This window comes from Mytilus edulis, chromosome 3 (genome assembly GCF_963676685.1).
Source record: "Mytilus edulis chromosome 3, xbMytEdul2.2, whole genome shotgun sequence".
Lineage (NCBI taxonomy): Eukaryota > Metazoa > Mollusca > Bivalvia > Mytilida > Mytilidae > Mytilus > Mytilus edulis.
This window is the reverse complement of record NC_092346.1, coordinates 12809352-12823973: the sequence shown is the minus strand read 5'-3', so window position 1 is coordinate 12823973 and position 14622 is coordinate 12809352. Positions and strand designations below refer to the sequence as shown.

Genomic DNA, 14622 nt, shown 5'->3' with positions numbered 1-14622 from the left:
TTATAAAGTGCATATAAAATTGAAAGAAGTATATTTAAATATTCAATATGTATACATTATAAAACAATTGAAATGTAATTTCGATCCTGTTTGTCTTTTAACGATTTCCGGAGCTAGTTTGCCTCCATCTTGCCTTGATCGAATGCTTGATCAATAATAACTATATTTACACTGTTTCTCTTAGTTTCAGCATCTTTCGATTTTTTCTCTATCTCTTTATCAAATGCTTAATCAATTGTAACTCTACATAGAACAAACCATGATAGTTTATTCCTAAGTAGTCTAGATGCGACGTATTTTCTAGGTGCTATTCGATAAGCATAATCAGTACATGTTTTGTAATATTGGCTGCTGTTTGAGAAGCAGCACCGTTCGATGAAAGTCCAATTATTGTTTACTTTGTGACATGTTATTTTTTTCATGATTGCACCGAATTCAATACCTTTTCTCAATGTTTTCCTCCTTAAAATACACCAGACAAGGGTACATGCAGTACAGTTGAAAGTTTTTACAGTATGAAATTAAATATATAGAAATTTGAGACATCTGTAAGACCGAAATAAAACCTGCCAAACTTTGGTAGAATTTTATTACATAGTAATGATATTTGGAGTTTGCATGCGATTTAAAAACTTCACCTATTATGTAGCACATCATCTAACCATTGACCTCTATGTTTAAAGTGAATAACAATTAAACGTTACATTTGACTTGAGGTACGGGTCGTTATTAACCCGATGTATTGTATGCTTCATGACATATAATCTAACATCAGGTACAAACTATTGTATATATGATGTATGATGCTCTGAGATCTATGGTATGAAATATTTCAATCGGGTCTTTTATGCTCAATGATATTAAGTGCAAGTTGAATAATTTTATGTGGTAAACTAGTTATGATCTATACCCTTTAGTTTATAGACCTGCATGGTGTATAAGGGGATGTTAAATTTTTTGCATATTGAACGAATTAATTTTTTACATTTATTTGTAATATTTGCTTCTCGACATGACTATAGCATTGTTTTGATCTAGTGTTTTTTAACAGATCAAAACAAAAATGTTAATTATTGTATGAATATAAGTTATACAGAGATAATTGCATTTGAGAAAAATATTCATTACAAAAAAAACAACTTAAAAATGTAGCTCCAAAGCATTGAAGAAGGGCTAAATCAAACTAGAGTTTCATTATTCGGCGAGTTGATAGTCTTATATTTTGAAATTAAATTGGACACACTTAAATATGGCTTATTTCAGTGAAGAAATTTGGCTATTTTAATTTCTCTAATTTCCAAAGAAAAAATTTAAATTGAGAATGGAAATGGGGAATGTGCCAAAGAGACAACAACCCGACCATAGAGCAGACAACAGCAGAAGGTCACCAACAGGTCTTCAATGCAACGGAGAAATTCTCAGTCTATTTGTTTTTGGTTCACATTTTAAACTTCGTAATTTAGTGACTAGGAGGGGTAAAAAGCCATGCAATATGAAGGTTCGTTATCAACAAATAACGATTCAAGTTAGGCTCTGCATTTGGAAAATAAATGCAAAACATTCCTGGCAAATTTACGAAGTACATTATGATGCCACCAGGCTGTACCGTCATAATATGTACCACACATGCGCATAATACATTTGTTCGTTATCCAATGTTTACATGTCATTAGCCAAACAACACCTGCATGCACGTGTTTCGTATACTTCAAAGATATATAATCCTAGTATTTATATCCAATTCTGAGCCTTTTGACAATTTAATACACTACTAAACAAAATGTAAATAACTTGATAGCCTTTACCGTAATCCTTACACCCTTTACTTCAATTTAACGAGAGGACTTAATTCCACATAAAAGAAACATTTCGCGCTATTAGAGATTACGTTAATCCGACAGGTACTATTAATTTATCTGTGTAGACAGGTAAAAATGTGACAAAACTGTCCACCTACATTTCATTAATAATTGACCACAATTACGTACGTCGGACAAAACAAAATTGCACCGTCATCTTTTCAATATAGTATACATGTAATTCCTCCTGACAGGATTTTTATATCTTTAGAAGTCAATTTTCATTTGAAACTATTCCATTTTTACAGTAGCGGATTTTAAAGGCATTCCATATTTCATATACAATTAGTAAATACATAGTAGATAGGTCGATTGTTGTTTGCAGTATTCAACCCAAAATTTAACCTCTTCTTAAAAGTTAGATTATATCCATTGCGGTTGACAATGCGTACACCAACATAAGCGTAGCTTTCATTGAGTCATCTAGGCAAGTCAACTGCCTTTCTATTTTTTTACAAAGAAAAAAAAATAATGTTTTACCATGTACCCTGTATTTCGTGGAATGTGGTGGTTCTATACTTGTGACTTCTCCTCTGTTTACACAAGTAGTTCTCTTTCTAAACTTAAGACAGGTTAGGAGAAGTTGTCCAATCGTTGTAATAAAAGAGTCAAAGTATATACAAATATCTTGTTTTATTATGGGTAATTTACCGGATGAATGCCACTGACGCACGAAGTTCTAAAACACTGGCATCGATGTCTTGACCACACTTGTTTAACGTCCAGTGGTACATATTTTTCATGCATGTTCAGGACGATTAAAAATGAACAATAAATATAATGGGAATACATGTATAGGTTTTGTGATTAAAGCATTCCAGGACGAAGCTAGGGTCGGTATAGTTGAACTCTCATGAAATTGACAATGAGGGTTTATTGGACAGGAATATACATTTTGTCTTTCAACAGACCGCATCCGAACCTATCAAATAAATCTTAACGTGCCCAAAGCTTAAGAACACTTCAAATAAGAGAGTTGCCCTTGTACATAAGTAGTTAGTTTAGTTTAAACAATATTTTATTCAAATAAATTGAATTGGGCAACAGGCATAGCCTATATAAGCCCTCTCCACAAAACAAGGTACATAAGTAGGGGGAAATATCGTGTGCTTTTAAATGCAGTATTAAAGCAAAAAAAAAAAAAAGATGTGAGATTTAATCATTTCTTTTCCTTAAGCATTTCTCATGGCTACCATTATTTGCTGCCTTTTTCTTCTTTTTATGATATTACAATTAATGGACACTAGGTTAGGGGAAGGGTTGGGATCCCGCTAACATGTTTAACCCCGCCACATTATTTATGTATGTGCCTGTCCTAAGTCAGGAGCCTGTAATTCAGTGGTTGTCGTTTGTTTATGTGTTACATATTTGTTTTTCATTCATTTTTTTTTACATAAATAAGGCCGTTAGTTTTCTCATTTGAATTGTTTTACATTGTCTTATCGGGGACTTTTCAGTATAGCTCACTATGCGGTATGGGTTTTGCTCATTGTCGAAGGCCATACGGTGACCTATGGTTGTTAATGTCTGTGTCATTTTGGTCTTTTGTGGATAATTGTCTCATTGGCAATCATATACCACATCTTCTTTTTTATATCAACCAAATGGTGATGCAAAAAAAATCATATACTGTAGCAATCCATTTCTATACTACATTGAATAATACCAAATGTATTTCATCAAAACACACGGACTATCATTTAAGAACATTCATGTTATAGTGAATGCAAAATAAAATATACAAACAGTATTTAAATGTGCATTTAAAATAAAGAATGCATCGCATTATATCATACATTTTAACACTTTTATGGCAAGCCGAATGATTATAGGTAACCCCTCACGAACCAGCAAATAAATGACAAACTCCAACCTGATATTATACCAAACATATGTTTTAATACCGCCAAGCAAACTCAAGTTGCAAAATTATATATCGTGAAATATAATCTCTAACAAAGTCATCCGTTGTCTGACAGAAAAAACAAGACACCAAAAAGGATAAAAACGCCTAAATATAGTCGAACAAATCGATTTAGCTAAACAATGATTAAAAACGAATATAAATGTTGTATAATAACCATGATAAATTCCATAAAGTAAAAACATGCACTTGCTAGCTAGTTTAAAAGATTTACAAATCGTTTTTCATATTTATGACTATAATAGCATAATACAGTTGATACAAAATATTTGATGCAGTTTTTGCTGATTCACTATGAATGGGTTTCATATATAACTTAATCAGATTCAAATCGTCTAATCATTTCTTTTCCTTAAGCATTTCTCATGGCTACCATTATTTGCTGCCTTTTTCTTCTTTTTATGATATTACAATTAATGGACACTAGGTTAGGGGAAGGGTTGGGATCCCGCTAACATGTTTAACCCCGCCACATTATTTATGTATGTGCCTGTCCTAAGTCAGGAGCCTGTAATTCAGTGGTTGTCGTTTGTTTATGTGTTACATATTTGTTTTTCATTCATTTTTTTTTACATAAATAAGGCCGTTAGTTTTCTCATTTGAATTGTTTTACATTGTCTTATCGGGGACTTTTCAGTATAGCTCACTATGCGGTATGGGTTTTGCTCATTGTCGAAGGCCATACGGTGACCTATGGTTGTTAATGTCTGTGTCATTTTGGTCTTTTGTGGATAATTGTCTCATTGGCAATCATATACCACATCTTCTTTTTTATATCAACCAAATGGTGATGCAAAAAAAATCATATACTGTAGCAATCCATTTCTATACTACATTGAATAATACCAAATGTATTTCATCAAAACACACGGACTATCATTTAAGAACATTCATGTTATAGTGAATGCAAAATAAAATATACAAACAGTATTTAAATGTGCATTTAAAATAAAGAATGCATCGCATTATATCATACATTTTAACACTTTTATGGCAAGCCGAATGATTATAGGTAACCCCTCACGAACCAGCAAATAAATGACAAACTCCAACCTGATATTATACCAAACATATGTTTTAATACCGCCAAGCAAACTCAAGTTGCAAAATTATATATCGTGAAATATAATCTCTAACAAAGTCATCCGTTGTCTGACAGAAAAAACAAGACACCAAAAAGGATAAAAACGCCTAAATATAGTCGAACAAATCGATTTAGCTAAACAATGATTAAAAACGAATATAAATGTTGTATAATAACCATGATAAATTCCATAAAGTAAAAACATGCACTTGCTAGCTAGTTTAAAAGATTTACAAATCGTTTTTCATATTTATGACTATAATAGCATAATACAGTTGATACAAAATATTTGATGCAGTTTTTGCTGATTCACTATGAATGGGTTTCATATATAACTTAATCAGATTCAAATCGTCTAAGCAAACATTCTTCGTTTTTTGTAATAGTTAAAGTGATTTCATCTTGAGTAATTTATCAAATATTTACAAATACCTGTTAAATTACACGATAAATTATTCGACGATATGATTTTTATTAATAATATGCATTCTAAAGATTATAGTTGTTATATACTTTAGAATTTTTTTAAAATGTAATACGGTATGACCAATAAAACTAACTTGAAGTTGTTTCTGTCTTCCATGCTAATTTTGGGTCCTCAATGCTCTTCAACTTTGTATTTGTTTGGCTTTTTAACGGTTTTGATTTGAGCGTCACTGATGAGTCTTATGTAGACGAAACGCGCGTCTGGCGTATTAAATTATGATCCTGGTACCTTTGGTAACTATAATGTACAAAATGTATTGTATTGATATTTGACGATGAAATCCAAATTCCTATTGGTTATATCATTATTTCATATTTTTCAGAAGACGTAGAAACAAAACTGAACACCCTTCAACAACTGAATGCAATTTATCACTTTGCAAAAGTTTTCATTTACGCAGCGTTCACAAATCCCATTGAAATATAACTATTTGACATAGAACTAACAAACTGACTACTTCAAGTGTTCTCAAAGTAATTTTGAACGCGTTTTTTTCTATTTACTGTAACGGATTAATTTGCTTCACCGCTGGCTGAATATCTGTCACAGGCAAACTAAGGAAATTATAATTATTCGTTCGGTTATGTTAAATAATATTAAGTGGAAAAAAATACGACTGCTTATCTTCATCAGAGAATCGTTGTACGTGGTATTTTTAACTCATTGTAATTTATTGTTATCGCCAAATAACCAACAATGGTAACAACAGAAAAAATATTCAGGGCCATGATAGATAAAAACTGATAATTTTATTTTCATCAGCAATACATTATTTGCATCATAAGAACTAATTTAACACCACTTACACTGGACAGAAATATGTATTAAAATTATAAATATGGATAGCAACTGAGATTTTTAAGAAACCCATTTATACATATGACAATCGTATTAAGACTACAGAAAAGAATTTGCTTTTCTATGAACATTGCAATGCGCCCCAATGGAAAATTTATCTACAATTTGGCTGGTACCATAATTAAGTGCCTTAAATGATGCGAGAATATTTAGGATGAAGATGACTTCGAATGGCTGCTTTTAGTGAGTGGTGGTCCTGTGTCACGGAGAATCGTGTCACGTCAGTAACTGAGAAGTTAGAACACTCAACACGCAAAGCTCTAGTAACTCTTATTGTATATCTGGCACATGAAGACACCTGGCACATACATTACAGGTATCATATGTCCCCCAATAAAACATCACAGATGTCTCAATAACCAAAAGCCACGCCCATTTTTATCATTAAATGGGATTTAAACCGCGAATAACAGGTGTCAAACGATCTCTTTTAAACGATATATTATGTTTTTTACTATTTGAGTAGTAATATATTTAAAGCAATTGTATTCTGGTATATATATACATATTAACCTATTGGCTATAATTGATTCTTACTCTTGAAATTGTCTCTGCACCTGCGATAAATCTTAATTAAGACACAAAAGATTCTATTTTATAAGAAATAAATAAATTTGGACACGGAACATGCAAAATTACGTCTATAACAAAATCGGTTTAAGAAAACTAATACAATGATATGGATTATATATATATTATTACGATTATATTCCCAGAGATTATTCTGGCATTCTGGGTATTAAAAGCATATCAATATAACACTAACTGAGTATTTCCAACGTAAAAAGTTGACAGACAACTCTACACAAGCCACAACATAGAAGACTGTGGTATATAAGAACGATGAACCTCACAAAAACCGGGATGATATACAATAAACGTTATGGTGTAAATTTTAATTTTTATATGGCTTAAAACTGGATTGCCACTGTTTTTTAAAGGATGTAAATCGCCATAACGGTTTTGACGGTAGACATTGACTAATAAACCGTTGTTCTCTCATTTTTCTTTATTCTGAAATCACTTGAATTTCACAATCGGATTCTTTCTAAATAATAAGATTTTAGAGCCGGATCAGGTAAACAATTTCATATTAAAGAATGAAACTGTGACAGAAGTTTTTTTTAGGATTAAAGAACATTTCAGAAAGCTAAATGACAGATTCATAAATGAAAAATAAAATTCAGCTTAAACAATTAGTACATACATGTATATAATTTATTTATAGTGCCGACTTGAAGCTTTCACACGTTACTGGTTTTGTTTTAACATTGTTGTATTTGGGAGCGTTTTTTGAAAAAAATCACTTATAGATGTTTTTATCAAAATTCATACTATATTTAGTTTTTTTTTTCATTTGAAATTAAATGAACATCTTTTCAATGATCGAAAAAGGAAATACAAATGCAATGTAAGCCATGTAGTTGTGAGGAAAAATAAATAACTGAAGAAGGCCAATGGCCGAAACGTCTCAAAATATTGGTTTATTGATACAATTATATAAAGTATGTTCCCTATTGGAATTTTGAAAACAATGAAATTAACGCGTTATTACAAAAACTTTGGCGATCTATGTAATACTTAAAGCGATCTTTTTTTTTTAAATGTTTGAGACAATGGTTTTCGTATGTACATTACAAGGTACTTGTGAAAACTATGCTATGTTTTAAATCAACATCAAGATAAAATCCTTCCACAACAATACAGGTAAGAATGTTTCCTAATATGCATACCAGAATCGATAATCTACATATTATTGAGATGATACATGTATTTACAGTACTACTTTTGATTGGTGCTTTGTTTTAGAATGCATAAGGGAATGCATGGATTGGGTATACAGAATTGGAAATAAGGGGGTGGGGGTGGGGTGAAAAATAGGGAATACAATGGTGCTCGATATCTGAAAAATGGGCTATAATGCTTTTTATACATTTTGACTTGGATGGAGAGTTGTCTAATTAGCACTAATACCATATCTTCTTATTTATACATAATATAAGAGAATACAACAGCGACAGCCCTCATACAGTCCATCATGTATGCATTAATAAATTGAATTGACTTCCTTTCATAATTTCAAAGTTCAATTAAATTGGTGATACTTGGAAAACGGGGGTGATCTCATGTACCCTGGAAGGGTAAGCAGACGTAGCCTGCTCCACATTTGTGGAGCCGTGTTAAAACTAGTGAAGGAATCGATATCAGCAATGTAGTATTGCTGCTTATTCCATGTTAACTTGTGAAGGTATTGCTACTAATTATGTGTTACCTTGGGAGGGAATTGCTGTTAGAAAAGTCTGTTGACTTGTGAGGCAATCGTCGTTAGTAATGTGTTAACTTCTAGGGAAATCAATGTAAGTGACGTGTTGACTTTGAAGCTCAAGGTGGTATATATTTGTACTGCGTTTACTGTAGAATGTTTGGTATTTGTTAAACGATTAACCTGGGAGGTGTTAATCATAGATAAGCAAGTTATATAATTACGACAATCATCATTAGGGTGTTGAAACGAAGAAAAATGAAGCATATAATGCAATAATAACGACGGAAATTCGCACTTACTAGAACTTTTTCTTTCTCCTTAACTTCTGGAATTTTAAACTTTACAGGTGTATGCAGATACTGATAAAATAATCAACTTATTATGTGATTATGATAACTCCTGACAGATAGGAACACTTCTGACAGGTGTCATGATCAGTAGCTATATAAATAGGCAATTGAATGTTATATAAATCATTCCAGTTTATCATGAATTAAAATGATATTATACCGGAAATCACAAACTATATTTAAATCTTAAAAGAAACAAAACATGTTTCTTCTCTGTTTTGCGTGTTTTTGGTTTTTTTTTTAATATTGTTGCATGCACCAGATGCTCAATCTTAAACTTTTCACGTGGGTTCTGTTTATATAAATGAGGTCTAAAGTGATAGCAAACAAGATATACGATCGGAGATAATTCTTTGATTACTATATAAAGATAAGATATGGTGGCATAATATTTACCCGTTTAAGTATTTTTAAAGTAAAATATAAGCAATACAGGTAGAATGTGTCCTCGTTTAACCCTTGCAACAAAAAATTTACGGTCGGAAAGACGGTAGGTCAAGGATAATTCTTAATACCCCGTCGCCTACAAACTCTAAGTACCCGTTCTGCGAATCTTTATAGAAGCATCGTTAACAACACCAGTTATAGACCAGACATCATATTTTGTCATATATTTAAATATAGGTACTATCGCGACTGGTAAAATTCTCTCTTTTCTAAACAGTATTATTTTACTTAAAAGATAGACAGTCCAAAGTGGAGAGGAGCATGAACACGATGTATACTACAGAAAGTCAACCAGGATAGACGAAAAACAAATCAAAAAAAGATTATCAAGTGTGTAACACAATTTGCTATATTGGTCGGCTTTAAGAATTGTTAACAAAATACATTTTGAGTTTATATGTAAAACTTTCCTAAATAGCCCGTGATTAAAACACTGTAACAGAATCCATGAAACGTCTTTGACCCTAATTTTTGATTATTTACATATTATGTCTTTTTATTTAGCTTACACTTTGTTGTCAATATAATGAAATTACTGTCATAGAAGTGAGAGGTTTAGCTAGCTATAAAACCAAGTTTCATCTATCATTTTCTACATAAGGAAGCCTGTACCAAGTCAGGAATAATAATGTCAGTTTTTATTCCTTTGATGTTTTGTTTTTACTATTTGATAAAAGAATTCCGTTTTAAATTTTCCTGAGATTTTTTAATAATACTATTTGATAAACTTATCATTACCCGCACTTGAATTTCTAATTTTTAAAAATTTAAACCTTTAAACATTACTTCGTTTTTACGTTTTCATTGATGTGCACTACGAATTATTGAATGGGATGTTTAAATTGCATATTTTACGAATAAATTATTTCTTCACCAAATATTAGTATATAATTTGTATTAGCCTGTCAATCATGCACAGGGAGACATCATTTTATATTAAAAAAAAACCAACTCACCCTTCCTGTAGCCTGAATCTCAGCAATAGACAATTCAGCACGGACACAATAAAACAATATAAATATCCATGAAAACGTCCATACAGATACATTCATCCTTGAAACATTGAAAATGAAATTATAAAGTTCCGATGCATTAATAACTATATTAAATATCAGTACTAATAAAATGAAATAAATTAAAAATCACTGTATTAACACTTGTATGCTATATTAGTATGTACATTTCACCAGGAACATATATATGTATTGATATACTGTTCCCAGATTTCACAAGGTATACTTGATCCGACGGAAAGACACTTTGATACTTCGGAATACTTTGATACTTCGGAAGTCTTTCAGGTGGTGTTGTCTATACATAGTTTGTAACTGACTGCCTTCTCAATGATACACCTTCAGGCTATATTACCCGTGATAACAGGTGGGTAATCGGCGTTCATTCAAAAGGTGCATTAATTGAATTTAAACCTTTCGTCAATATCCAAGTACTAACTTTAATAATGTAAACAATCAGTTATGTGTATGTTTTAACTTTTTGTATTACATAATGGTGAAAATATTCCTTGGGATATTGATAAACAATTTATTATTCGGTTAAATTTTTTGATTATACCCTGATTAGAAGTTATTTATCAAATATAGTCGATCAATTATTCTATAGCTATATTACCCTGTAGATAAACCTCCGATACTATCTCTACGCTTCATAAAAATGTAATGATAGAGATCATCTTGAATCAAAATTATTACTTTCGTTATGAATAAAAAGCAATGATAAAATTCTGTTTTCTTTCATAGGAACAAAATGACACTGCTGGTTTATAATAACGTTTAGAATATTATATTAAAAAAAGACATTTCTACGTGCGAGGATTCAGGATTTGAAAGAGAAAAAAGGAGCTGAGAACTCGGAATTAAAGGCCGATATATTGAGAAACAATAGTCCATTTGCCAATTACCGATTTGATTCTGTTATTACACACTTTTCAAACAAATTAATTCCCTTTGTCAATCGTAGACTGGTTTAATACCGCACAAAATTGGCCTTTGCGAAAACAAAGTATGATGAATTGAAAGTGATGTACTGGCGATGTAACTAATTTTTCATAAAAAATAATTTCTGATGTCAAAAGTATTTAGATTAACAACAAATTAATGTAGGCAAAAGATTTGAAAGCCTTGAATATAACTCACATTACGCACAGGTAAATCTGCTCGTTCTGCTATCTCTCCATTATAAATGAAAATTTGGCTTTTTAAACTTTTTTGGATTCGAGCGTCACTGATGAGTCTTTTGTAGACGAGACACGCGTCTGGCGTATATACTGAATTTAGTCCTGGTATCTATGATGAGTTTATTTAATGTCCCTCATAAGGGAGACAACTGAAAGAGGGATCTATAATTACAGGGTCAATTACGGGAATTGGCAAATAGCCTATTTGCTGTGATATTAACTTCTACTAGAACACACCCGCGAAATCGCGGGGAAATAGAGCGTATGTAAACTGTAAAAAAATATACTGACTGGAGAATTTCAAGAGAGATATCAAAAGTCAAAGGTTCTTAGGGACTGGGCACACTTTTTGCCCTCCCCCTATTTTTCAAATACCGATTTGTATACCTTCTGTTTTACTGTACTCTATGAACATGCATATATACTTTAATTACTATACAGAGAATTTCAGCAGAGGTTATCAAAAGTCAAAGGTATTTAGGGACTGGGCATATTTTTTGCCCTCCCCCTATTTTCCAAATACCGATTTTTTTTACCTTCTGTTTTTCTGTACTCTATGAACATTCATATATACTTTAATTACTATACAGAGAATTTCAGGAGAGGTATCAAAAGTCAAAGGTACTTAGGGACTGGGCACATTTGTTTGCCCTCCCCCTATTTTCCAAATACCTATTTTTATACCTTCTGTTTTTCTGTACTCTATGAACATGCATATATACTTTAATTACTATACAGAGAATTTCAGGAGAGGTATGAAAAGTCAAAGGTACTTACATATATATATATATATATACAACTCGTCTAAACATCAACCCAACAATGTTAGGTCTGTAAATTTGCTTTCGCAAATTTTTGGTTCTTCCCTCGCCGGGATTCGAACCCATGCTTCTGTGATATCGTGACACCAAATCCGTCCCGCTAGACCACACGACTACCTGGGCTCTTAAAAAAGAGCTTTCGCTGGCCGCGTGTTACCTTTCCACGTCAGTTTTAATCTAGCGGCGTACTACAGTACATGATATATATAAGGCATGAAGATGTTATTGTTACAGACCAGCTAAATTATCTATAGTAAAGGATCCTACAAATTAATGTAAGATACAGTCACAGAAAATAATTATATTTATAAGTACGTCTGAGTCAGTGACAACCCTACAACAGATGTATCCATCGGATCGCCATCAATGATGGTGATACATGGCTGTGTACATAATGTATATACAACTCGTCTAAACATCAACCCAACAATGTTCGTTAGGTCTGTAAATTTGCTTTCGCAAATTTTTGGTTCTTCCCTCGCCGGGATTCGAACCCATGCTACTGTGATATCGTGACACCAAATCGCCTGCACTGCAGCCGTCCCGCTAGACCACACGACCACCTGAGCTCTTAAAAAAGAGCTTTCGCTGGCCGTGTGTTACCTTTCCACGTCAGTTTTAATCTAGCGGCGTACTGCAGTACATGATATATATAAGGCATGAAGATGTTATTGTTACAGACCAGCTAAATTATCTATAGTAAAGGATCCTACAAATTAATGTAAGATACAGTCACAGAAAATAATTATATTTATAAGTACGTCTGAGTCAGTGACAACCCTACAACAGATGTATCCATCGGATCGCCATCAATGATGGTGATACATGGCTGTGTACATAATGTATATACAACTCGTCTAAACATCAACCCAACAATATATATATATATATATATACATCAGTGAATGCCATGAATAGTAAAGAGCCCCCCCCCCCCCCCAAGATAACCATTGGAATCTATAGTAAATTATAACAAATACAGTTATTCAGTTATTCATAGTAAATGTATGAAACATGTACAGAAATATATCCGCAGTGACCGCCGTTGATAGTAAACCATAGGCGGATCCCAGGGGGGTGGAGGGGGGGGGGGGGGGGTGAGCGTTGAAATTTTTTTGTTGATTATATGGGTAATCACTGAAGCATGAGAGGAACGCCCCCCCCCCCTTTTAGGTCAGTCAGTGCTCCCCTCCCTTATGAAAAGTTCTGGATCCGCCACTGTAAACTAATTGATAGTAAATAGCAAATATTATTCATTTTCGTTTTCCTCCAAAAATAACCCAAACTGAAACACGTTAAGCAAGTATGATAAATGCTACAACTCAAAATGATAGCAGAAAGCAAATTTATATACTTTATTCATAGTCTTTGTATGTTCAAGCAGAGACATATATACACATGTGTATATATGTCTCTGGTTCAAGGTACAGAAAAGGAATTTATAGTAAATTATAACAAATACAGTTATTCATAGTAAATGTATGTAAGTATGTACAGAAATATATCCGCAGTGACCGCCGTTGATTATAAACCATAGGCGGATCCCATGGGGGGCCTGGAGGCCCTACCCCCCATTTCGTTGAAAAAAATGGTTGATTATATGGGGAATCACTGAAGCATGAGAGGAACGCTCCCCCTTTTTAGGTCAGTCAGTGCCCCCCTCCCTTATGAAAAGTTCCGGATCCGCCACTGTTAACCAATTGATAGTAAATAGCAAATATTATTCATTTTCGTTTTCCTCCCAAAATAACCTAAACTGAAACACGTTAAGCAAGGATGATACATGCTAGAACTCAAAATGACAGCAGAAAGCAAATTTATATACTTTATTCATAGTCTTTGTATGTTCAAAGTACAGAAAAACACAAACCGGAAGTCTAATCTGACTTACAAATTTGTCCAATGACGGGAAAATATCCGGACGCATTCTTTTTCGTATTTATCCCAAAATCACCCCAACTGAATGATCATTAGAATGGATGACAAATGCGACTATACATGATACCTATAGGACACAGAGGCATGATGATTAATTTATTGTGGAAGGAGGAGAAGCGACACCCAAAATGAGGTCTTCTCGTTTAATAGTATAGATTATTTCAGTTTAGTTTTTATTTTATTTTTCAATGTGGTGGTTGGATGGACTGGATGCGCCCCTGACTGAATCCGCAACTGATCTAGAAATCACCATTCGGATTGCAACAATTTACCAATCGGCACTCGGTATGATACGCTTTTAGTTGGAATCTCTAGTCTAAAGATTATGTTCACAAAATTAGAAATAGAGATAGTAAAAATATACCAACAGATCATTCAAAAACTATGAGACGAA

At 32.8% G+C, this 14622-nt stretch overlaps 1 protein-coding gene across 8 annotated transcripts in view; it reads right to left on the bottom strand.

The window, feature by feature from the left end:
- LOC139515838 (SPARC-related modular calcium-binding protein 1-like) overlaps positions 1 to 10723 on the bottom strand; it is a 55164-nt gene extending 44441 nt beyond the window's left edge. For 3 of the 8 annotated variants that reach the window (XM_071305562.1, XM_071305557.1, XM_071305559.1), the window contains exon 1: positions 10232 to 10653. In XM_071305562.1, coding sequence (XP_071161663.1) covers positions 10232 to 10327 — 96 coding nt within the window. In that variant the 5' untranslated portion in view covers positions 10328 to 10653. Of the gene's footprint in view, positions 1 to 10231 lie in introns of all 8 variants that reach the window. The other 5 variants (XM_071305560.1, XM_071305563.1, XM_071305555.1 and 2 more) reach the window with 4 other exon arrangements.
- Positions 10724 to 14622: the final 3899 nt, after the last annotated feature.